The sequence below is a fragment of the Lepidochelys kempii genome, chromosome 17 (assembly GCF_965140265.1).
Source record: "Lepidochelys kempii isolate rLepKem1 chromosome 17, rLepKem1.hap2, whole genome shotgun sequence".
NCBI classification, from domain to species: Eukaryota; Metazoa; Chordata; order Testudines; family Cheloniidae; genus Lepidochelys; species Lepidochelys kempii.
Window position 1 is genome coordinate 24726119 of NC_133272.1, and position 25338 is coordinate 24751456.

General features: G+C 54.3%; 1 protein-coding gene across 10 annotated transcripts in view; it reads left to right on the forward strand.

Annotated features, from left to right (window-relative positions):
* Positions 1 to 25338, forward strand: part of SEPTIN4 (septin 4) — a 78103-nt gene that overhangs the window by 16082 nt on the left and 36683 nt on the right. For 5 of the 10 annotated variants that reach the window (XR_012155386.1, XR_012155385.1, XM_073315309.1 and 2 more), the window contains exons 2-6: positions 11860 to 12018; positions 12529 to 12846; positions 13702 to 13795; positions 14339 to 14425; positions 24303 to 24426. Coding sequence is in view for 8 of the 10 variants with exons in the window: in XM_073315309.1 (XP_073171410.1) it covers positions 11860 to 12018; positions 12529 to 12846; positions 13702 to 13795; positions 14339 to 14425; positions 24303 to 24426 (782 nt within the window). In the remaining 2 variants the exon portion in view is untranslated. Of the gene's footprint in view, positions 1 to 6918; positions 6977 to 11859; positions 12019 to 12528; positions 12847 to 12871; positions 13620 to 13701; positions 13796 to 14338; positions 14426 to 24302; positions 24427 to 25338 lie in introns of those variants that run through there. The other 5 variants (XM_073315307.1, XM_073315306.1, XM_073315308.1 and 2 more) reach the window with 3 other exon arrangements.

A 25338-nucleotide genomic window follows, 5' to 3' on the forward strand; every position in this document is an offset into this window, starting at 1 on the left:
AGGGGGAAATTAATCACTGTTCTCCCCAGTTCAAGGGGGAAGGATTTAAAAGTAAACCTGGCCCTGACTCTTATAAAGGAGCTCATGGCTTGACAAAGCCCTGGCTGGGATGATTTAACTGGGAATTGGTCCTGCTTCAAGCAGGGGGTTGGACTAGATGACTTTCTGGGGTCCCTTCCAACCCTGATATTCTATGATTCTATGGGGGCCCAGTGGGTAGGAACTCTCACCACAAGAATAAACAGGTTGAATGCTATCTCTGTGTTGTGCTGGGTCACGTGAGACCAGATTGCCGAACCCTGAAGGGCGACCCAAAACCAGCAACCCCAAATGCCATGGCAAATGCTAATCCTGTTATTATAAACTCACAGGCAAGCCACACAGAGCCCAGCGCTGGTGCCCTGTGTGCAAATGCTGTTTCTGTGGTCTCTGAAGAATTTGACCTTAAAACTCATATTAAAGCTAAATATGGGGAAAATAATGCAGAGTTTATTAGCAGGGCAGAAGTGAATGGAGTGAGGTGTATGGCATGGAGGGACCCCGCAGCAGATATTACTTTGGTTAAAGCAAGTCTTGTCAGGGAGGAAGATTATTGGCGAGAAGAAAATGTAATTGTGGTAGCCCTATCTGAGTATTTTGTCAGGGTGCCTTTGGCTAAAATCCACCTTAAACGGAAGGGATTTGAGGGCACCAGGGTTGTGGGAGTGAAGAACACAGTCCCTAAAGATCTTATGATTGGAAATGATATTAAAGCTATGTTCAGTCAAGTTAACACAAACCAGGCACAGGAGAGGATGAATCCCAAAGTTGTGTCTGTGGAGGGTTTTTCCAAAAATTTATCTTTGGAAAGTAGCTGTTTGTCTGTGAATGAAGTTTCTGACTGTCTGTCTAATGTCTCAGAGGTGAATCTGGAATTAGATCAAGCACAGAAAGAACTCATTGGTCAGGACAGTGTTTTTCAGGAGCAGATGAAAGTGGATGGTCAGGTTGAAGCCCTAACTGAGAAAGGAAAGGGTGGATTTTTTGATGGGTGATGGATTGTTGGCTAGTACAGCTTATAAAAGTGAACCTGGAAAAGGTAACTGATTTGCTGGAAGTAGCTCAGGGTAGTGAGAAGAGGAGCAGTTTATCTGTGGGGAGTGGCAATGTGCCTGGGAAGGAGATTTGGGATGAGCCTAGGCAGCCTTGTGAGCTGATGGCTTTGTCTAGTCAGCAGTGGGGGAAGGCGAGGAGAGTGGAAGATGAGTGTCCCTGGACCTTACCTGTTAGCTGGGTGGAGAATTGTGACAGTGAAGGAAACGTGCCTGTGTCTGTCAGGGGTATTGACTTGCCTGTGGAGGGAGCTACCCCGGTCTCCAAGCAGTTGTCTGTGAACAGCCTTGTGAGCTGGGACAAGGGAAATGAGATCCCAAGCTGTGTGTCTGGGAAAGGAGAAAGTGTCTCTCGCTCTTTGTCTGTGGAGCAGACAGAAGGGGCCTTTCAGCCTGTGATGGTTGAGAATAGTGCAGTTGGCTCAGAGGTGATTCTGGATGTAAGGGAGACCCAGAATGAGTCTGTTGTTGCTCAGGGACGTGTTCCTCTAGAGCAAGCCCTAGGTGAAGAGGGCAAAGGCAGAATTTCTGTGAGGGTTGAATTGCTGCTTAGAAAAGCTTTTAGGGTAAGGAATCCTCATGGAGTCTTTGCAAGCAGTTTACTGCAACTGAAGGGTGTGAAAGTGATTTAACTAAGAAAAAAGAATAGGAGGACTTGTGGCACCTTAGAGACTAACAAATTTATTTGAGCATGAGCTGTAGCTCATGAAAGCTTAGGCTCAAATAAATTTGTTAATCTCTAAGGTGCCACAAGTACTCCTTTTCTTTTTGCGAATACAGACTAACACGGCTGTTACTCTGAAACTTAACCAAGAAAGTTTCAGTTCCTAACAGACAGAAATTTTCTGTGGTGAATGGATCCACTGACTTTCCTTTTGAAAGATCCAGTGTGGATAGCTTTGAGAAGGTCTCAGATGAAGCGAAAGCTGTTAAGGAAGTTGAAGAGTCCTATAACCAAGTGGCTGGGTTTGGCCAGCTTGTTGGGGAGACAAGGTTGTTGAGAGAGGAATGTCTCCATGCTGATTCTGTGAGTGAACAGACTGTGTCTCAGGTTCAGAGGGAAGACTGGGTAGCTGAGTCTGCAGAGTAGAACAGCTGGGCAGTTAATCTCTCGAGAATGCAGGGGATGGCAGGTCTACTCTCATCTCTAGACGCTTTGGATATGACTTGTATTCTCTCAGTGAACTTAACTGAGATTCCATGTGGAAGCAGAGGTTGGTAAGGGAAGGACAGCAGAACTTTGAGTCTGGCTTGTTAGTGAAAATGGATGGTTTCTCTTTAAGACAGAGCCCAGCCTTGGAATTGGTAGCAGCAAAGGATCTGAAAACTGGTGAACTGGCTCCTGTCTGTGGTAATGCAAATTACTTGGCTGGCAGGGAGAAGAAGCTAATAGCTGTTAGCGCAGAGAGCACACCCAATCAGCCAGTGAATTCTGTTACACAAGAGAAATCAGGGTTTGATCCTTCAGGACAAGGAGGAAAAAGATAACTTAATTTTGCAAAGGGAAGCCACAGGCTAACCCTAAAATGCCCAAACCCCAATAGTATTGAGCCAAAGGTGTGGAATAACAAACATGAATGTAGATGGACACTTGCAATGAATTTGTTGTTATTGCTCATGGTAATTTTGGTAACTAATATGTTGCTATTACCAAAAACTGTAAAAATGTACAATATGCCTAATCTTTTGGAAAATCCCTTGAACGTGGTAAAAGGAATACATGAGAACACACTTTGTGTTAAAAGTCCTTGTTATACTGATGTTTCACAGTTAAGGGCTGTAAACAGTACTGAAACTTTTGAAAAGACATTCCAAACCTGATATGCTGTATGAAAAGGGAAACTGAGGCACACTACCATATTGCTTTCATGGCTAAATGCCAAGATTCCTGTACTGTAAACTACAGTAATATCTACATTAAGTTGATGTTAATTAGGTTCCAAACATTTGCCAGAGCTTGTATGGATAAAGTAGTTATGTTCTTTAGGTCTTGGCAAGATCACATGAGACTTACAGGAACCATGCTGCAAAAGCAGATCCAATCCGCTATTGTTCTAACCAAGTTTTACCTTGAGTTTGTAAAGATTCAATCATGTTATTGAACATGACTTTGATAAACCATTTCTCTTATACACCAATACTTGCTGTAGTAAGACAGAACCAAGGAGGGAAGCTCTTGGGATGCAGTCAGTGATGTTTGTGTCATCCCTTCCTGCATCAATTTTGCGTTGAGGGTGTGATGTTATTGACATAATCTGGGACCATATAGATCATTGTTGCAACCAAAGTCCTGTAGTGACACCAAATCTTATATAAAAGGGGTCAAATGAGGTGTCTAAGACAAGGTTATGGTTTGCTGGTTATGATGATGCTGTCTATATGTGTGTATCATTTTTTAGTTGAAGTTATGAATATTGGCTCTGTACTGTCTGTAGTTCAAACTTGTGCTGTGTTTCTGGGTGACACCCCAGACAAGTTGGTGTCAGCTCTGCCTAGCCTGCTGGATAGCCCATTAAGGACCATCTGCGACACAACTGACCCACTGAGAGAAGGCAGACACGCCTTGGGACTCAGCCAGGTGTGCAGGGACCTGCCTATGGACAGAACTCTGAGGTGTTTCCAGGCCATGTGCTGGGCAGCTCGTCCTTGGGACAAAGAAAGAGACCACATGGCAAGAGACTATAAAAAGCTGCTGCAGCTCGTCCATCTTGTCTTCAATCCTGCTTCCTACTTCTGGAGGGACTTTGCTACACTGAAGCTTTGAACCAAGGACTGAAAGACCCACCGCAGCTGGGGATGTTCTTCAGAGACTTGATTTGAACCTGCAGTTTATTCCATCTCTGCTAAAAGCCTGAACCAAGAACTTGGCCATTACCGGATGTCGTTAATTCCGTTTAACCCATTCTAGCTCTCATCTCTATCTTTTTCCTTTTATGAATAAACCTTTAGATTTTAGATTCTAAAGGATTGGCAACAGCGTGATTTGTGGGCAAGATCTGATTTGTATATTGACCTGGGTGTGGGGCTTGGTCCTTTGGGATCGAGGGAACCTTTTTTCTTTCACTGGGGGATTGGTTTTCATAACCATTCGTCCCCATAACGAGTGGCACTGGTGGTGATATTGGTAAACTGGAGTGTCTGAGGGAATTGCTTGGATGACTTGTGGTTAGCCAGTGGGGTAAAACCAAAGTCTTCTCTGTCTGGCTGGTTTGGTTTGCCTTGGTGGGCACAGAAACCCCAGCCTGGGGCTGTGACTGCCCTGCTCTAAGCAATTTGTCCTGAATTGACACTCTCCGTTGGGTCCCGCCAGAACCAGCATCGTTACACCTGCTTTCCTCATAGAGTGAACCATTTCCCTCCACCCCCTGCTGTCACCTCCGAGTCCCTTCTTTTTTCCTGACTGGAGCCCCCATAACTCAGACACTCCGGGAAAAGCTGCGGTAACTCACACTGGGTAAAGTCCTCATGAAGACAAGGCAGTGGTCACGTCTTAGCAGAGTGCGGTGAACTGTGTACATGCTGCCTTCTCCTCACTAGGATCGCCCCACAGGCCAACCAGTGGGTGGGAAGAACTCCCATTCCTTTCCTAGTGTGGACACACCGACAGAGCTGAGTTATCTGCATCTCTGCTGCCCTTGGACTCCATCATGTCATCTGGTGGGAAGCTGACTCTGTTCACACTGGGCAATGCCACTGATTCCCACTGCTCTTTCTGGGCCCTGAATGTTATAAGAACATAAGAACGGCCACACCGGATCAGACCAAAGGTTCATCTAGCCCAGTATCCTGTCCTCTGACAGTGGCCAATGCCAGGTGCCCCAGAGGGAATGAACGGAACAGGGAATCATCAAGTGATCCATCCCCTGTCGCTCATTCCCAGCTTCTGGCAAACAGAGGCTAGGGACACCATCCCCACCATGGCCCCCAAGTCCCCTCTGCAACACCAGGCTCAGCCCTTTGGCTTTTGTATGCTGCCTATGGGCCTTACAGCCAGGCTCTCACTGGCAGCAAGTAAATGGTTATAGAGCCTCTCCGCAGGCCCCAAACCCTACTCTCCGAGAAGGTCTCACAGTCCCCATTGAGTCCCGAGGGCTCCCCACTGCATTGTCTGCCAGCTCACCAGCCGGATCCTTTGGAGCCTGGTTGCATTTTCATCACTATTTTCTGTCTCCAGTTTGAGAGTCCTGTAAAACCAGCCTGATTCTCCTCTCACTCCTGCTGCTGTCAATCAGAGCTAACTCAGCCCAAGCCCGTGGCTGCCCTGCACTTTGCATAAAGCAGCCAGAAAGCCACCATAACTGCCCCCTCAGGATTCCCCTGGGGTGGTACTGTGGTGGGGCTCCTACGCCGCCACCTCCCTTCCACCTGTATAAGGAGTGTAGCCACTGATTGGGGTGGGGGGGCTCATTTATCTGTGTGCCTCTTGAGTGAGCTGGGCTCAGCTTTGCAGAGCTGCTGACTGCCAGCTGCAGTTGCCATCAGTGGGAGCTGGGAGCACTCAGTATCTCTCAGCACACTCTGGAGGGACAGGTCCCGAGTGCGAATCCCGACTCTGTCACTGGTTCCCTGCATGGGGCCACTCCCTTTGTCTCTTCCCCATCTGTGAATTGGGGTGATGCTGGGCTCTCCTCACCCAGTGACACACTCGATACTCTGGTTCTGAGCAAGCGCCCGTGGGAGAGCCCACAAGGAAACAGGGCAGACTCCGGGTTGGGTGCTGGTACCACCAAGGCCACGCCCTGAACGACGAGGGTAAAGAATCGCAGGCTGCCCTTTCGTCTGTCCTGGCGCAGAGGGAGGCAGGAACCTGTGGGAAGAATCGAGCATGGGCATGCAACGAAGGCTGTCTCAGAGCACAGACACACAAGGAGGCCGAATTAGGGTCACCCAGGAAACCATAATTCTGGTGTTTCCTAACTTCCCTGGGCATGACACTACTACCTGAATAATGATCTGTGAAGGCAGCAGGTTCATGTGTAAGCCTGGTTGCAGCTCCCAGCAACAGGGCCCGGGAGACCCTCAGCCAGCCCTTTCAGCAAGGGGGCTTCACCTTTGGCTCCTGCTCCCCAGCCAGTTTTCTGGTTTGCCTCCTGGGCTTTGACTCTTCAGCCATTAACCTTTGCGCAGCCTGGTTAAATGCTCTGCACATTCCAGCCCAGGCCTCCACGGGCTCTGCCAGATTGTTCTTCCCAGCGGCCTCGGGTTAGGTCAGCACCATCCGCTGCCGCTTCTCCACCTTCCCGCAGGGCTGCCCCTCACCCCGCCAGCTGCTGCCAAGGGTGGTGCTGGAGTGAAAGCGAAGGAGCCCAAAGCCGCCCCGCAGCCTGGGCTGGGGTGGGGCCGTCTGTCCTGAGCCAGTGGTGGGGCTAGCTGCCCTGGCCTCCCCATCTTGAACTGGGGATAAGGATATCTTCTTGCCTCTGTCCCTGGCTCTGTTCAGAACCCCTCTCCTCCCCCCGGCCCCCGGCAGTGTCTGTGGCTCCCTGGAATAGCTGGGTGGCTCAGGACGTGCGTTACTGTTTGGCAAGTTGCCCCGTCAGCTCCTGCCTTCCCGCCAGCGAGCTGGGCAGCGTGTGGCTGGGCCACGGTGGCCGCGATGGGAGCCACAGGCAGCTGCCCTCCCCGTGCGCCAGCGACTGCCATGGCAGAGCCCTGCGCCGGCATCTCCAGCACGCGCACCTCTGGAGTGGCAGCTCCCTGAGCTCTGCTGCGTAGCCACCGGGCTCGGCTTCTCTGGGAGGGCGGAGCTCTGCCAGGGCCATCCCCGGCCCGTCTTAATGAGCCCCAGCAGCACCGCGTCCCCATTTGCATCCTCTTTCGCCCTTGGACGGACATCCCCAGGGTCAGACATGGCCTCCAGCGCCCAGCCGAAGAGCGAGCTGCAGGTAGAGAGTATCCAGCCACGTCCTCCTGGGCCCCTGCTGCGTGTGTGTGTGGGGAGGGAGGGGGGGTCGTGTCTGGCTCAGGCTGCCCTAAATGCTGTCCTGGGGGCTGACCCCGCAGTGCCTCTCCGGGAAGCCAGCCGGGGCCCTCTGTCCAGGGCGTTCACTATGCTGTGCGGAGAGACGCTTCTCCCTGCATTCTCTCCCCACTCCCATCTCAAGGGGCTTGGTCCTGTTCCTCTCTCATGCTGCACCCTCCCAGCTCTCCTCCCTTTCCCTTCTAGCCTGCACCCACTTAGGAAGGGTCTGCCCGCTCGGCACAGCCTGCTGGGACCTACTGTGTCTGTTCTGCGGGGTTTACTTTGTGGACTCATTCCCGGGGCCAGCTGGGAACCCAGCCAGGGAAGCCCTAGCAGGGGCTAGAGCTGCAGAGTGTGACCATTGAGGGAACATCTACACTACAGTAACCCCCTGGCAGTGAGTCTCAGAGCCTGGTTAGCTGACTCAGGCTTGGGCTGGGAGACTCACAATAGCCATGGGGACGTTTGGGCTTGGGCTGGACCCTCCGTGCCTGCCCCCGATGGAATCTCAGAGCCCAGGCTCCAGCCCAAGCTCAAACATCTACCCGCCAGTTTTCTAGCTCTGCAGCCCCAGCACGAGTCAGCTGACCCAGGCCAGTGGCGGCTGGGCCGTGGGTCTTCTGTTGCCGTGCAGACGTCCGGAGAGACCAGCCCAGCTAGCACACAGACGGCTCGTGGTGAGCTGCACCAGCCTGGCACAGGGCTGCTCGCTCACCCTTCCAGGACAGTGTCATTTCAGGAGGTGGCTGGGGGCCTGGCCTGAGCCTGCAGCATGGTAGCAGCCTTTCCAGGAGCACCTGCTCGCCTGCCCATGGGACAGACAGAGCTGCAGCACTGAGGCAGTGTGCTGCGAAACACTGTTGTGTTGCATGGTGACCTCTGCAAGGCTGGAGAGGGAGCGAGGCCCTGAGGGCAGCCGGGCGGGGGGGGCAGGAATGCTGCAGTTCCACAAACATAATGAAGGGCATTGATTTGTAATAACAAACTCTGCTTTAGACGGTGTGGGATTGCTGGGGGAGGGGACCCACAGCGACCCCAATTCCAGCCTCTTCCAGCCCCGTGTGGAGACGGCTCCTTGCTGCCTGTAGGAGGCATCGGGGAGAGGTGTTCAGGTGACTTAGCAGAGGAAATGGGAACAGCAGGTTGGGTGTGACATGCTGAGAACCCTGCAGTGGGGAATTGGTGCAGGAGAGGCCCCTGAGCAAGGCAGGGGAGCCCGGGAAGCAGCATGACCTTGATTTTGGTGCAACCCAGCCAGTTAATTCTTTGAGTCACATATTGCCTCCAGCTTCGGCTGCAGCTGCTGTCAATCTCATTGTCTCTCCTAGGACAGGAGTCCAAAGGGCAGCTGGGAGCACTCCCTGGCCCTTAAAAACACCAGGCTGTGAAAGGACAGCTGCCACGTGGAGGAGCTTGCTGGCGAACCTGGGGCTACAGCCAGCATGACTTCATGCATCCAGGCCAGGATCCCATGTGGGACCTGGGGAAAATGGCCTAGAAGGGTGCTGCACATTGTAAAGAGCATCCCTGTAAAAGAGCAAGTGCAGGGAGGGCTGTGGGAAATGTTTGTGTCTCAGCTGGCTTGGGGGGTACACAGAATCCACCACCCCCACCCCCTAAGGACAGGTGCAGCAGTTTGAGGCAAAGCCAGGCGGGCAGAATTCCTTGGGCAGAGACAGCCCATACCCACACTGGCTTTGCTGGGGCAAAAGCTACTCTGTAAGGTTTGGGATCTCTGAGCTCTGTATGTGGGGGTGAAGGAATGGTTCTGGCGCATCCCTTATCGGGGCAGAGCTGGGATCCAAAGCAGGAGAATTCAGCTGAGTGTCTCTTCTCGGTTGTGGGGTTCAGACCTGAGTCTTGCTTACAGTCTCTGCTCTGCACCTGCTCTCAGCATGGCTGGCCCCTCTGTGCCTTGCCCTGGCTCATCCATCCTTCGCTCAGCTAAGCTTCTCCGGGCTCTGAGCTCTGCTGGCCCTGCCACAGCTGGCCTGGCTCTGGGCTCTTGTCTGATAAAATGATCTATCTGGCATGGCAATAGGAAGTGACCCTCCAGGCTGGGAGGGAGAGAACCGAGGTGGGGAGGGATTTCCAATCTAGCCTGAGGCCCCCTTCAGGTCTCAAGCGGGCAGCAGAGAGCGGGGGGCTCCTGCATGCTCTGGAGGGCACTTGGGTGCTGGAGAGCTACTTTGCCCTGGGTTCAGGGCTGTTGCCTCCCATGGTGACCCTCCAGGGAATCCCTCCTTGCTTGGGATGCCTTGTAAACGGGCTGTAGAGCTTGTGTCAGTGGAGGCCAGAGGCACCCAGTTCCTGGGCCAGAAGCCATGAGCCTGCTGACCTGCAACAGCTCAGGTATGTGCTGTGTTCTTCTCTGGGCTCTGCCCAGCTCCTCCCCGCTCCCAAGCCGTCTGTCCCCCTCTCCCGTTGTCACAGGGAGCTGCAGGCCCAGGCTGGGCGGAGGCTGGAGCCCAGCCCTATCATCAGGGGCAGACTGTGGGTGCAGAGCCGAGCGCTTGGCCCAGGCATGGTCTCCGCCGGGGTGGGGGACCCCCTGCTGGGGAAGTGTCAGCAGCAAGCTCCAGGGGGGCGGATTGAATGGAGGAGGCACCTTGGCGGTTAGGGCAGTGACTGAGCAGGGCTGTGTGCCAGAGGGCTGGGGAAGGCCCAGGGCACATGCGTAGAGGCTTCCTCCCACAGCCGAGGGAACTCCCGTCGTGGCTATGGTGGGTATCAGGACTGTCATGAAATGGGAGTGCCCCCTACTGCCCCGACCCAGGGGGCTGGGACCCCAGCGAGGGAGGAAGGCAATTCTCCAGTCCCGCAGGGATTTCACATGCAGCGGTGACAGCCTGCGCTCTCCAAGGGTGAAGGGTAAACCTGCTAGCACGGGAATGGGAGGAGGTGACATAGCTGCTCCTTGCTGCGCTATCTGCAGCCCGGTCCGGGCTGGGCACCATTCTCAGGTAGGGCTGGCTGCTGTGGTAATTGCACACACTGTCTCCCGCTGAGGTGCATGCAGGGCCCTGTGGGTGCCTCAGGCATGCAGGCCAGGCCCCTGCTTAACCTTTCCTCCTGGGCTCTAAGTCCTGGGGAGCTGTTTAGGGATGGGAGGAGCGGCATCCTTTCCTGAGCCACTCTGCCGTGGCTGCTATTCCTGGTGCTCCCCGGTTACAGGACAGCGGGCTCTCCATCACTGCCTGCCTTATGCGGGGCACCGAACAGGACTTGTTCTCTGCTGGGGAAGGGGGGGAGCGAGGATGTGAGTCAGCCCCTTGGGCTACTCTCCCTGGTCCCTGCGCTGAGTAGTGTGCCTGAAATGGTGAGCAGGAACTGCCAGCTGCCCCAGCCCACTCAGCTGTTGTGGTCTCAGCACAGGAATGGGGAGCTTCACCACTGCAGGGGAGAGGCCTGGGCCTGGCCTGCGAAAGTCTCTGGGTGGTCCCCAAACTGAGCAAAAATTGGAACGAACCCTTGGTCTGGCCGTGACGTTCACGGTCCGTAATGCAGCTCTGTCGCATGCTGGTGAGTGTGTGAACATGGGAGATACACACAGGGACTTGCATGTGCAGCCAGACACATGGAGCCACACGCTCCCAGCGCATGCAGCCACACAATCCAATATCAACCTTACTGAGCTCGGTCAGGCTGCAGAGCCATCTCCCCGGGGGAGCTGAAAGGCCTTTTTGCGGGGTGGAGGTGGGATTATTTGGGCCTTTTCAGCGAAATGGGACAAAGCTAAATTGGAGAACCCTGCAGAGGGTGAGTCCAGTCTGTTTCACTTATGTTTCTAACCTCTTGCTTGGGCTGGGCAGTTGTTTTTTTATAATTGCAGCAGATAATGGCAATGTTTAGTTTTAAGCTGTTTTGATATTTAAATGCTCACAGTTGCAGGAAGTTCTGGGGGGGTCAGACTAATTATTTAATGACAGCGGATGTTGAGATTCAGAAAGTTAAAGCACAAATTAACCCACAAATTATCCACATCCAATGTCAAAATATACCAAGTAAATCTCCTTCCAGCCGCTCTGATACGCCCTCAAGCAGCAGTTCTCTTACTGTGCCTAGCTGTAAATTATGATTAGTGTCGATGGAGGTATTTTTTGTCGGGTTGTGAGTGCATGGTGAAATCAGCCCTGACCAATTACCTATCTGTGACACGGGCATCCCCGTGTGCACACAGGGACGTGCGCAGTGCGGATACTCATCTCCACGATGTGCACATGCCCATATATACAGACCTCCGCATAGAGATCAGCAGACTCAGCCAGTGGGCACACAGGCAAGCCCATCGCATGTGTGCATAGGCATGCGGATGGGGCACGTTCAGATGTGATGGGAGCCCTGTGCCCCGGCACATCCAGGCATGTGAAGAGATAGGAGGAAGCCAAAATGTGGCAGTGGGAGTTGGGGCATGGGGGTGGGGGTGGGGCTGGCTATCACCGCCTGCAGTGTCCATCGCCTGACCGCACGTGGGGGAGGCTGCGGGGTGCACAGATTGTGCTGTGTTGAAGATGCAGCAAGTGCTGAGCTGTCCCCAGCACCCAGAGATACTTGTGACCCCTGACGGTCTCCGTCGGTAGTGCAGCCTCTCCACTGATCTCCTCTGGCAGTGCCAGGACAGAGCTCATGCGGGGCTCGCAGACACACCCGGCTGTGCTCTCCGCAGGGAGCTGTGCAGTTCTGGCTTGAGCCCTAGTGGGGTTTCCCCAGCCAGCTGCTTCTTTCCCTGCCTTTGATCTTTTCTTTCTTTGATTCCTTTTCTCCATCCCACCCCACACTCTCTCACCCCTCACATGCTGCAATCAGGCAGCAGAGTGTGATGGGGGCCCAGCTGCTCCTGGAGACCCTGAAGAGACCCAGCCCTGTGCAGTGGAGCAGGCCGTCCCTTCTGTCCCTAGAGAAGGGGCCAGCCCCTGCCTCCCAGAGCGTGCTGAAGAGCCGGTTGAGATGCATGGGGAGCAAGCAGTAAGAGTCTGAACTGTATCTCGAGGTGCATGGGAATGTCCCTCCAGCCTAGGCCATCTCCATACTGCTCCCCAATGGATCCCCAGCCCTGACCTCTGGGAGCCCTGAACTCGCTGGGTGCGAGGAAGATCCTCCCACTTTCCTGACTCTTCCTCATGCTCTCCCAGCCCCTCTTTGGTGCATGTGATTATTAACAGCAGATTCCTTGCACGCCTGCACTAACGACTCATAGCGGGGGGGGGTGGGCCAGGTCGCACTAGATATCTACAACAGCTGCTGAGCTTTCCAGCCTGTAAAATTCCACCCGAGCTGAAAGTAACCTGCAAATGCGGGTAACAAACCCTGCGCCGGGACTAGCGGGGCGGCGCGCATAGGCTTGTTTCACCTGCCATCGCTCCATCATGTCTAACTTTCCATAAACCAGCGTGCTCCTCTCTCTTCCCCGCTCCCCCTGGCTGCCCCTGATCTCCCCCTGCCACTCTCCCTCCCCCGGCTCTCCCTTCTCTGCAGATAAAGCGCTTCCTGAAAGAAGACTCGGAGGAGGCAGAGTTGGCCCAGTTCCTGAAGGAGTTCCCTTCAGGCGAGAGCTTTAGGAAAGTTGAACCGGAGGAGGGCAAGAGAGCCCATGGACAGGGGCCCGTAGATCCCGGCATGTTCTCCAGTGTAGCCTGGCCCATTGCCGATGAGCTGCTAGACGAGAAGGAACTGAGGCCCTTCTCCCGGCCTCGGCCCCCGGACTTTCAGCAGCACATCGCAGCTCCGGCACCCCTGAGCCCCTCGCGGCCTAGAAGTCCATGGGGCAAGCTTGATCCATACGACTCTTCTGAGGTACGGTGCATTCCGGGGCAAGCCTCTCAGTTGACAAGGAGCTCCAGCCTCTGGGTTACTGGGGAGCAGGGAGCTAGGTGGCTTGTACAGCTCTGATCTGCTGAAGGATCTGCCTGTTCGCTATGTGAGACGCCAGGGATCAAGGACACCTACACACCAGGGCTAGAGCTTGCATAGGCTCCTAAATCCATTGTGCCTGACAGACTGGGGCCTGCGAGGGGCCGAGCACTCCTAGATCTCCTCGCATTGGCTTCCCTGGAGCTGAGGGTACTCGACTTGTGCCGGGATTGACTCCAAAGTGTCCAAGTCCCTGTGCAAAGGCCCGTCCCTGCCTCCTGGCTTCTCTTCCTAGGCGGTAGGGACGATGCTGTGCACTGCCGCAGCGGCTGGGTACCCTGTGACATGCAGGTGCTGGCCCTCACCCCTGTAGAGGGCGGCCTTGCCTGCCCTGGTCTCTGACACTGTCTGCCTGCTCAGGCCTGTGAGAGCGGTGCAGGCATCCCGTACACAGCTGGCCAGGGAAAAGCCAGCCTGAGCAGGCACATCTGAGGGCAAGCCCCAAAGCTGGGGAATTCAGACTGCCTCGCTCTCAGCAGATGGGCTCTGTCGTCATCAGAGGAGGCTCTTCTTCTGCCCGTTGTGAGCTCTGGACTCCTTCAGCCGGAGCATCCCTGCCAAGTGCAGAGGTCTGAGGGAGCCCTAGCCTGCTTAGGGCTTTGGCGACAAGGGCCAGGGCATAGAACGGGGCCAGCTGACTGCTCTCCATCCCAACGGTGGGTATGCCCCAGGGACGAGGTGGGAGTGAGATAGGGGTGGCACTCCAGATTCACATGCCCCCCATCCTCCCCCCTGCAGGACGATAAGGAGTACGTGGGGTTTGCGACGCTCCCCAATCAGGTCCATCGGAAATCGGTGAAGAAGGGGTTTGACTTCACGCTGATGGTAGCAGGTAGGGGCACCCCTGAGGCCTCACCCAGCAGCCCTTTAAAGAGGCCCCTGGGAACAGGCGCACTGGGACAGGCTGTGGGGGAAGCAGAGGCTGAGAATGCTGCCTCCTATAGCGGGAGCAGAACTGACCTGCACTCTGGGTGAAAGTGGGCAGAGAAGGAAGGAAGAAGAGACCCCAGCAGCGTAGACTGTGGGAGCTGGGCAGGTGGATTCACACTCCCGTGTTCAGGAGCCCAGCATGTCCTGGGAACTCAGCCGCAGAGCACAGTGGAAGAGATGCGTGTCTTCCATTCCTCTCCCCTGTAAGCCATGGCCCTGCTGCTGCTTTTGGGGAGGAGGCAGAAATCCCAGAGGATCCCGGACACACGGGGTCTCTGGGTTGGGGGTCACACTTCCTGGGTTGTGGTGCCTTCATTTTTGGAGCAGCAGCTCCTGATCCTGTCTCTTTGGCATGTGCCCTGGGAACCTGATGGGGCCAAAGGAACCCAAGCCTCTTGCCTTGCCTCTGATCTCTATGAACTGTTGTCTTTCTGCTTTCCCCTAGGAGAGTCTGGCCTGGGGAAATCCACCCTGGTGAACAGCCTCTTCCTCACTGACATGTACAGGGATCGCAAACTCCTCAGTGCAGAAGGTAAGAGGAGAGACCAAAGCCTTCCCTGTCCCAGCCAGCTGGGAGCAGCCAGGGGATCAGCAGGGAGGGAGCAACCTGGCCCATTCAGCAGGGAGCACTAATGTGGGGCTTGCTAGAGCTCAGTGCCTGGTAGGAGGCAGCTTTAGGGAAAGGCTGGCTGCCCCATGCTCCTGCCTGGGTGACACAGCGGAGACGGGCTGTTCAGGTGAGAGGGAGGGATCTTCGGTGGGATTTCCTGCTCTCTTTTGAGGAGGTTCTTATGCCGGGGCCATAGAAGTGAAGTGAAACAGGCGACTGGGCAAGCTCCCCGGCTGGTGAAAATCAGTGCAGCACCCTGGAGCTCCCCGGAGCTGGTCGAAAGCGTCTGCTCCTTAGGCGGAGCTTCAGAGAACACAGTGAGGCCTGTTAGTAAACGAGCGGGATGCTGTTGTAGAGACCTTTCTGTGAGGGGTGAGACTGACTGGGGGCCCTCTGGGAGAACCCCTTCTTCCCCCCACCAGGAGGAGCCCAAACTGGGGGCCTTCTGGGAGAAGCTTCCCCACTCCCAAGGGGAGCCCTGACTGAGACCGTCTGGGTGGTGGTTATTTGGAGAGATCCTGTAGAGTTCATACCTGTGGGCCTGGGTCAGCTGCCACTGATGCTAGTGGGAGCTTTGCTTTGGCCCTCTCACGCTGGCACAAGGAGACCCAGCCCTGCACAAGGGCAAAGGGTTTGGCCCACAGGTGTCCTAATCCCCATTCGTGCTCCCTGCCGGGTTCCACTGGCCCAAGCGGACCTGTTCCAGGCTCCCTGCTGATGAGCTCAGGGAGGGGTGCGGTGGGTGGCTGATTCTTGATTGGGATCGTCTAGAACCCTGTGCTTGTCTCAGGCTCTCCTGGGGTGGCTCTAGACCGAGCTAGTCCTTGGGCAAGTGGCGCATCTCCTGCTCTAACGTCCCGCGGGAGGCCTGCTTACCGCTCTGATTAGCGCAGTGAGGGTCTTGTCTGGCTTCTCCAAGGGTTGGCTCCTTTCACCTCTGCTGCAGTCAGCTGGTGTGCTGATGCCCGCTTGCTGTGAGCAGAGAGGAGCCTCAAGTTCCCACTGCAGATGACATGCTGCTTTTGTCTCTGTGGGTTTTTATAAAGAACAGCTGTAGCTATTGCGGGCTCCCACGGCGCCCCGGTAACAGTCCCGCATATCCACCGAAGGGTGACCCCTCCTTTCCCAGCCGCTCGGCTTCCTGCGGCCACAAGTGAGCAGGACTAGGCCTGTGAAGTGCGTCACTTGAATGACCATCACTGATCATAAGTGTCCACTGCAGGGCTCCTTCCTTAGCATCTGGCTAGATGGCCTGGTCTGGCAGTCCCTGTGTCCCAGCCGGAGCAGCACCAATGGGTGCCACGCAGAGCTGCCCTCATCCCTCTGCTGCCAGAGAGACGAGCTGCTTGCACTGGGAGGCAGGAAAGGTGGGCCCACGGGGTCCCCGAAGGGTGGGTTACAAAGGGTGGGGTTTAGAAAGTCTTCAGCCTGCCCAGGTCCCTCCCGCCTGAGTACTTGCCTCATGCACAGGAGAACACGAGAACCCCCTCTTGCTTGTGTCGCTGAGGAACAGGCTTAAACCAAACAGCTATAGCTGCTCTTTAAAGGTAATAAGAGCATCCACACAGAGCTTTGTACCAGTTTAACTACAGCAATGTAAATCGCACCGTTTGTGAAAAGCCTTCTCATGGAGGCACAGCCAGAGGAGGACTCAGAGCCCCTTGTTGGGCTCGCTGATTATCTGCAGCAGCCGGGTGGAATCCCCTCAAAGTCTGAAACATTTTCACTCCTTGTTCAAACATTTGGGTTGGGGAGGGGAGGGCGGCAGGGATTCCAAACTTTCCTGTTTTTATTTTGTAATTTTGTGAATTTCAACATTTAGACAAACTTTCCCCCAGGTTTAATGGATATGTCAGTGGGTGCTGGAAGCTTCACAGGTCGTAGCTTGAATTAGTATTCTCTTGCACATCCATTCCTGTAAATGCCTTAGTCTGAAACATGACTAGATGGTCTAATGGACCATTTTGGACTGTTCATTATTCAGCTGTCCAATCAGGGAGCAGAAACAGAATTAGGTAGTTCAGATGACCAATCGTATCCCAAGAGTTACAAATATTCACAACAGCCTGAACAACACACAGGCTGAGCATTGCTTGCTCACATGTTTGGGTGTAACGACTGCATCCATGGAAAATCAGGAAGATCAGGATTAGTGGACTAGAGCAGGGGCTAAATTCAGCCAGCTCTGATCTCTGCAGCTGGGTTCGGATGGGGCTCACACCCAGTTATACGGTAGGATGTGTGCATGGTACAGCTGGGGTTTGGAGGCAGTTAGAGAAACTATCCTTGGATTTATAATGGAACCTGTTTGCTGGGGAACTCACTGAGGCCCGGATCCTCCAAGATAATGGAACTGGGCTCCTAACTTCCACTGATTTAGTCCAATTAAAGTCCTAACTACCCCTGCAGCTCTGGGTTGGAGAGACTAACTGCCGAGCCCCTCGTGCTGCCCTGCCATCACTTGTCAGCACCTCAGCCACGGCGGACAGAGCATCACAGATGGTTAGTTTCTGGCACGAGCCCCCATATGTCTCTGGGCTGGAGATGGAGAGTGCCCCTGCCAGGAACCCACTGACTGAGAAAGAGCCTTCCCTAAAGTGGGGGCTTCTGCTTCTGGGGGAGAATGAGCAACCTCCCCCAGCAGAAGCTTCCTCAATGTTTTCAGGCCTCGAGTTGGGTCTGAGGCAGAGCTGGGCCTGACCCAACCCCTGCATCGGCACCCTCCACCCCCCAACGCTAGGGAGGAAAAGGGCCTCCAGTCTCTGGAGGGAGTTCTAGGGCCTGTGATAAGCAGGAGCTGATCTTAACAATCCCTTCTGGCCTTTCGATCTGTGAAACCAGAGCACATCCAGACTGTGTCTTGGACCCGGCTCTGGTTTGGGGCTCAGTTTGAGTCAGGTGCGAATGTTTGGATCAGTTCTAACTTTATCCAAACCCATTTGCTCTTCCCCAGATAGGCCTTAGATAACATGACCCTAGGGGCTGGTTCTCCTCTCCCTTCACCAGGGAGATTCTGGAGTAACCGCATGCATGTTAGTGGAGTTAAAGCCAGTGTAAGTGCACAGAGACTCTCAGTAATGGGCTAAATTCAGCAGTGCCAAAAATCACAGTACAGCTTGTCTCCATAGCGTTGTGCAGTTCGTGGGGAATCCTGATTTCGGAGCATTTCACGCCCTCTGCCCAGGTGTAAAGTGACTGTGATGCAGCAGGGAGGGGGGAGTGTTGACCTGGGAATGTGGCAGGGGGGTTTCACTGGGGATGGGAGACCTGAGAGCCTGTCACCTGAGCCAGGAGGGGGAGGGGGAGAGGGAGGTAACACCGCTGCCCGGGAAACTGGACAGAGGCTGCAGGAGGGAGCCTGCTGTGGGGGGTTGGTTTCAGTTTGGTGCTGGGTGGAGGAATGCAGGGAACCCCAGAGCTGGGGTCTAAGCTCCCTGCTCCCCCAGAAGGACTTGACTGAGGGGTCCTGGTTCTACCCACAAGCTCTGGTTTGGACTGTGTTCCTGTTGTCCAATAAACCTTCTGTTTTACTGGCTGGCTGAGAGTCTCAGTGAATCCCAGGATGAGGGGTGCAGGGCCTGGACTCCCCCACACTCCGTGACAGTGAAACAGAAGGAGCAGGGCCAGGACAAATCAGACCATTAGGTGTATACGGGTCAGTGGCAAAACAGGCGAACTTGCACTGGCGTGGCATCTCTCTTCAGAGCAGTAGAGCACTGGGGTGGGACTCGCGAGACCTGTGTCTTTTCCTGGTTCTGCCACTGGGGGGATGGGTGACCTTGGACAGCTCTGTGCCTCAGTTTCCCCAGCTGTAAAATGGGGATAATGATACAGCTCTCCTTTGTAAAGGACATTGGGATCTGAGGAGAAGCATTAGAGATCATTATTGTTTAGTTGCTGTGTAAATTCAGGCCCGTTATAAGTGGCTGTAACTGCCAGTGAAGTTTGCATGTAAATCCCACTGGTTTTGCACAAGCCAGAATCCCACAATAGGGAGAGAGGTGCTACTGTGACACTGACCCCTGTTTTATGATCATCTTAGAACTGGCGTGTGATTTATGCTGCTGTTTGCAGCCTGATGAATGTGCCCCGGAGGCGGCCCCCATTTCCCCTTCGTTCCAGCTGGCTGGCTGGGACCATGTCATTACAAAAGGCCAAAGCTTATATGGAACCCTCAGGTTTTTAAACAAGTGAGTTAATTTCTGGTGGAGGGAGACTAATGGAAAACACAGGACGAGGAGTCAAGCCAGCTGGGTTCTTTTCGTAGCTCTGGCCTTGATACTTCTCGCCAGCAGCTCTCAGGGCTGTAATGGGCCCTTGCCCTTCCTCCTCCAGACCCCATGCCATGACATAACCCCACCCCATGTCCTTTTCAACATACGTGACCCTTGGTGAGCTCATCGGATGCCATGGGCTGTACGGCCATCAGCAAGCTGAGCACTGCTGAGCTCCACAGTCAGTGACCATCTTCACACAGGGTTCACTTCCAGTGCCCCGCATTGGCCCACAACTGCCCAGAGCCCAGCCCAGGGCAGAGGGAGGGATGCTGGCAAGAAAAGAAACGTTTCAAGAGCTTGCGAGGAGCGCAACAGCAAAGGCCCGTGCCCTGCTGTGTCTCACAGGGCTAGATACACCAAGGGTCTCCAGCGCTGCACTGCTCAGTACTGCAACACCTAACTTTGGTGTCTAGATCACTGGGATTCCTGTGTGGCGGGAGAGATTGGCGGCTGAGAACGGGATCCACAAAAGCCAGCACGCTAAGCTAGCCAATGGGAGATGTTGATGAGAGGGAGGTGTCCTAAGCCCCGCCCCTAAGGGAGTTCAGCACCTCAATCCAAGCTGCAGAGCAGCGCCTGTCTCTGCTTGCCATGAGCCCCTAGCCTCTCGCCCAGTGGCTGGAGCACTCTCCTGGCCTGAGCAGAAGAGCTGTGAACAGGGATCTTGTTATACCAATAGAATAAAAACCAGCAGGATCTTATTAAAGGGGGAAAGGCAAAATACCACATTTATTGTGGATACAGAAAGAATCATAGTAAGCAGTTAGTTATAGCTATAACATTCCATTCAATCTCATATTTATTCACACATTCATTCATTCATACACACACACACACACAGGTTCTGCAAGGTTGTTATCATAGTTACCAGCCTTAGAGTTGCTCATGCCAAGCCACTGGCCAGGTGACCTGGACATGAGGAGGGAGCAGGGCCTTGTCAGATGCTCATCTAATGCTCCTGGAAGTTGGTTTGCAGAATCAGACCCCAAAGTTCTCACTTTCCAGAGTCCATTTTTATAGGAATTTCTTCCTATGCCAGTCTATGGGAATTGCTTCATCATGCTGTTGCTGAATCAATCAGCAGATGTCACATTCCTGATGGCTCCGTGCTGCCAGATGTATCTTGTTCTTTGGTTCTCCCATTCTTGAGGCTGCTGGGTGGATTCCAGTCTGCCCTCCGGGGGTCCTCTGGTTATTTCCACTTGATGTCTTCTTCAGCCGATGGACACTGGATTCTTAGGCTGGCACCTCCCTGATCATTCAGTTATTATCCACACCAAGCATCCATCCACATACATCCTCTATCTCTATTTTAATCACAATTGTTAATACAACAAAAGGGCGGGGAGTCTCTGGGTGCTGTTTCTGTTGTTACAGAGTATTGCTTTGAGTCTCTCTCTCTGTGAATTGCTTTGAGAACAGACTCTGTCTTAGAAAGTACTAACGCAATTAGCAGCTTGCAAGTTTCACACATACAGGGAGAGAAACAGTATCAAAAACCAAGAGACCTCTTAATTAGTAATACCCTGGAATTGAAACTATGGGGAATCAAACTCATTTGTGATTTTAATATAGAACTTCTTTAATATGATTCAACAATCTGCCCCCTCCCAGGCGAGTGCACTCGCCAGGTGCTGTTCTTCCCTGGGCTCCTCAGTCTCTCCTGGTGAAGCAGTTCCATGGTGGGTACAGAATTAGAGCAATTGGAGCAGGGGGACCAGAACCACACGTCTCTTCTCCCGGGTGAGTGCCCTGCCTGCTGGGCTGGCGGGTAGCAGGGAACCCCTGCTCCTCTGCTTCTCCTGGCTGCTTTGGGTGGAGCGGGGCGGGCTGGGAGCGTGCTTGTGGGATCGGGGCCAGCAGCAGAGTGCAGTGGAGGAATGCCCCATTCGTGGCTCGCACCGGGGCTCAGGTGCTGCAGGCCTGCCGGGGGCCTGTAGTGCGATGCCCTGAGGCAGAAGCATCCGTGTGTGTGGAACTTCCACTCGGAAACCGTCGAGTTTAGGCACCTGCAGGGTTCGGTGGCAGCCAAGCGAGGGTTTGCAGATGCCAGTGACACCTAACGAGGTGGTGAGGTGCCTGGGCCCCTTTGTGACAGTAGCCCAGGGACTGTCTGAGGGGAGTGCACACGCGTAGCTGAGCTCACTATACGCACCAAGGGCTCCCTGCATTCCCCTCTCCCCTGAGCTCACTTCATGCCATCCTCCCATCCCCCTCCCTTGCAGAGGCTCCCCCATTCTCTGCCCATGCCAGTGCCTCTCCTCCCCCCACCCCCAAGTACCTTTCTTCCCCCCAGACTGGAAGGGAAGGTGGACTCTTGCCCACCTGGGGCAGGCTTGAAGGAATGAAGGCCTCTCTCCCCTCTCCTCTGGCTGCCCCTGTTGGCTGAGACTCTGTCCTGGGCTCCCAGCTGAGAGAACCATTAGTTCTCCCCTCTCCTTCAGGATGTCCACACATTCAGCTCTCTTAGGCCAGCGAGCAGAGTGCAATCAACAGCTGCCTATGCTCCATGTGCCTCCACTTTCCCTCTTCTGAGTTGTCCCCAAATCAATAGCATTCTGGCCACCCCTGCTGAGAACATTCCCGGTGAGTTTGGAATTCATAGAATCATTGAAGATTTGGGTTGGAAGAGACCTCAGGAGGTCAACTAGTCCAACCCCCTGCCCAAAGCAGGACCAACACCAACTAAATTTCCCAGCCAGGGCTTTGTCAAGCCGGGCCTTAAAAACCCCTAAGGATGGAGATTCCACCACCACCTAGGTAGCCCATTCCAGTGCTTCACCACCCTCCAAGTGAAATAGTGTTTCCTAATATCCAACCTAGACCTCTCCCACTGCAACTTGAGACCATTACTCCTTGTTCTGTCATCAGCTACCACTGAGAACAGCCTGGCTCCGTCCCTCTTTGGAACCCGCTTTCAGGTAGTTGAAGGCTGCTATCAAATCCCCCCTCACTCTTCTCTGATAGAGGGATATGCACAGCTGTTTGTTCCCCCAGATACTAATCACTTACTCTGGGTTAATTAATAAACAAAAGTGATTTTATTAAGTATAAAAAGTAGAATTTAAGTGGTTTCAAGTAATAACAGGCAGAACAAAATAAGTCACCAAGCAAAATAAAGCAAAAACACGCAAGTCTAAGCCTAATACATTAAGAAACTGATTACAGGTAATATCTCACCTTCAGAGATGTTCCAATAAGCTTCTTTCACAGACTGGATGCCTTCCTAGTCTGGGCCCAATCCTTTCCCCTGGTACAGTCCTTGTTAGTTCCAGCAGACATCTTAGGTAGAAACTAGGGGTTTTCTCATGACTGGGACTGCTTTGTCCTGCTCCACCCCCTTTTATAGCTTTGGCACAAGCGGGAATCTTTTGTCTTTCTGGGTCTCCACCCCTCCTTCTAAATGGAAAAGTACCAGATTTAAGATGGATTCCAGTGTCATGTGACATGGTCACATGTCCTGTGAGACTTCATTTTTCATTATCCAAGGGCTGGCCCACACATACACAGGAAGGCTTGCAGGTAAATAAACCATCTACAACCAATTGTCCTAGTCAATGGGAGCCATCAGGATTCTAAACCACCATTAATGGCCCATACCTTGCATAATTACAATAGGACCTCAGCGTTATACTTCATATTTCTAGCTTCCGATACAAGAATGGTACATGCATACAAATAGGATGACCACACTCAGTAGATTATAAGCTTTGTAATGATACCTTACAAGAGACCTTTTGCATAAAGCATATTCCAGTTACATCATATTCACATTAATAAGCATACCTTCATAAAGCTTATGGAGTGCAATGTCACACTCCCCTCCCACAGGAAATCAACCCCCCAAAAGGACAGGAGAGATGCCCCTAGCGGCCAGGGCAGAGTCCTGTGTGTGTGTTACACCTGGCTGTGGTCAGTGCCCAGGTACTGGGGGCGTGGAGGCAGCATTGTACCCCTCAGCCATGCACAGAGGGGACTCTGTATAGCTCTCCCCCATCCCACAAGAATTGGGGGTCTGCTGCCTCTGTGGCAGTGCACTGTCCCCGTTCCTCCCTGCCCACGCACAGCTTGGCTCTGGGGTCCATTGCTCCCCTCTGGCCTGTTGGAGCTCGTCCGGTATGGAGAAGGCTGAACCCCTGCCTGGGGACACCCCGCTTAAGGCTGTCTGAATCGGCCTGTGCAGCCCAACCAATGACAAAGGCAGAGTGAAGGCCTCTGCCAAATGACTCCCGCCTGCCTTGTGCCAAGGTGCCGTTGGGCCCAGTGCTGCACGTTGGCTTGGAGCCGTAGAACGCCGCGCCTCAGGAATAGCCTCTGAAAAGGGAGGGTTAAATGGCAGACAGTCACAGATGCTGAAATGACTCCAGGCCCATTTACACAATCCAAAGGGCTCCGCTGCATTAGCTGAGCAGGGGGAGGGGGGACTCGCACATTTCCTGGCATGTCAGCCCCCAGAATCAGCTCCTCCAGGGCTGGGATGGGTCCTGACCGAGCTTCTCTTCTCAGGGTCTGGGGAGCTGCACGGGAGCCAAGCGCCTGTCACAGCCAGGGCCCTGAGCAATGTGTTTGGGGCTCTCCGGGGATGACCCAGATTTGTTTATGTATGGTCAGTCTACAGCAGGCCAGCTCCTTCGCTGCGGTGCAGGACCATGACAGGCAGTGCCCACATCTTCACTGTCCCCACACCGCAGCCGCGGGAGCTGCCGTCTCTAAGCAGTGCTGGTGTGGCCTTCGCTTGGGCCCCAGGGCTGCAAACCTCCCTGCACCGAGTTCCCCCTCCAAGGCACTGGAGCAGCGTGGCATTGATAATGTAGCCACAAACTGCAGCAAGGGGCCTTGGGCATGGCCAGGGAGCGGCTTCTGCTCAGCCTGCTTGCCCTGCCCTGGTGAGTGTAAAGAGCCCGGACTCCTCTGGAAATCACCATGGGACTGATTCTCCCATCACTCCATGCCGCCCTGCCTAGACGCTCCCCAACTGGGGCTGCTTCCCCTTTTCCGCTCTTTCAGGGGAGCCCTGCAGCTGCCTCTTCTCCACTCGTCTCTTTCTACCTCCCAACATGCTCCCCGCCCGCCGTGCGTTACCACCAGAGCAGTGGAGCAGTGCTCCAGGTTCCACAGGCACAGGCATGCAGGGAGGAAGAGGGAGCCTGGAGCTCTCTCACCCCAGCCCTTGCACCCCTGAACAAGGGCCAGTCCCAGTCGAGGGGCCTGCAGTCAGGAGAGCACAAGGGCTGTCCCCTCTGAGCATCCGTGAGGCACAGACCTCCCCAGAGAGCAAGGGGAGGAGCTAAGAAGAGCCCAGGCCATGGTCCTGCCTCTTTGTGCTGAGGATCTGAGACCATCCCTGCTAGAGCTCGCTGGCACAGCACAGCTCTGCATCACCCCCAGGTACCTGGCACAGGCTGGCCCTGCAGCTGCGCACAGGTAACAGATCTGGGCCTCCACCGTCCTGGTGCAGCCAAGCTCGGCTCCCCCTGGCCCCTGCCGGATCAACCCACTGACTGCTTCTGTTGCTGTTCCAGAGCGCATTACTCAGACAGTGGAGATCACCAAACACGTGGTGGACATTGAGGAGAAGGGGGTCAAACTGCGCCTGACCATTGTGGACACCCCAGGATTCGGCGACGCTGTGAACAACACGGAATGGTATGTCCCACGGGAGAGGAAGGGGCCATGGCTCCGCAGTTCGCCTGGCAGGATGAGCAGGAGCCCGGGCAGCCACACACACTGGGCAGTCTGGCCCCTGGAGAGAACATAAATGATACCAAGTACTAGATGAGCACAGGCCACTGCACACAAACCAGCTGGTTTGAGCAGGTGAGCCCTGCCTCACTGAACTGCTCACATCCGGTGGGGGCGGGAGGGGGGCAGCAGAGACTGGAGGAGGCTCGGGGTACAAATCAGGCTTTCTGCTAATGGCCTGGAAGCCTGGTGCTGAGTGGTTGCATGGGGAAGACACCGGTCTGGAGAGAGGAACATAAAAGCGGTAGTAACTGAGCCATCGTGTACAAAGGGGCCAATCCCAGAGTGCAGTCCTGGGGTCAGTGCTTGTCTGTACAGTTATTGGTGACCCCAGAGAGGGAGCTGAACAAGGTGGCAATGTTCATGGCTGGAACAGAATTCCTGGCTTCCCAGGCTGCCTTGCGAGGTAAATGTCCGGTCTGGTCTGGCTGTTTGTTGCTCCTGTGATTTATCTGCACAATGTGAGGGACTCAGCCAGGAAAATTACTTTGGAAAGCCAGCCTGGCGCACTCCAGCTCTTACATCCGCCAAAAGGATGTGTGCATGCAGGTCCTGACCCCACCTGTGGTGTGAGCTTTGCCCTTTAACAAGCCCCATTGTTCTAGATTCATTTCTGCCAGTAAGTCTAGTTCGTGGTACAGAGAAACACTGTAGTTTAAACCAACAGAAGTAAAGGAAATAATGCCACCTAGCTCTTAAACAGATCTCCAGAGGGTAGGGTCCTTATCCTCATTTTACCGATGGGGAAACTGAGGCATGGGACAGTGACTTGCCCAAGGTCACCCAGCCGGTGGCAGAGCTGGGACTAGAACCCAG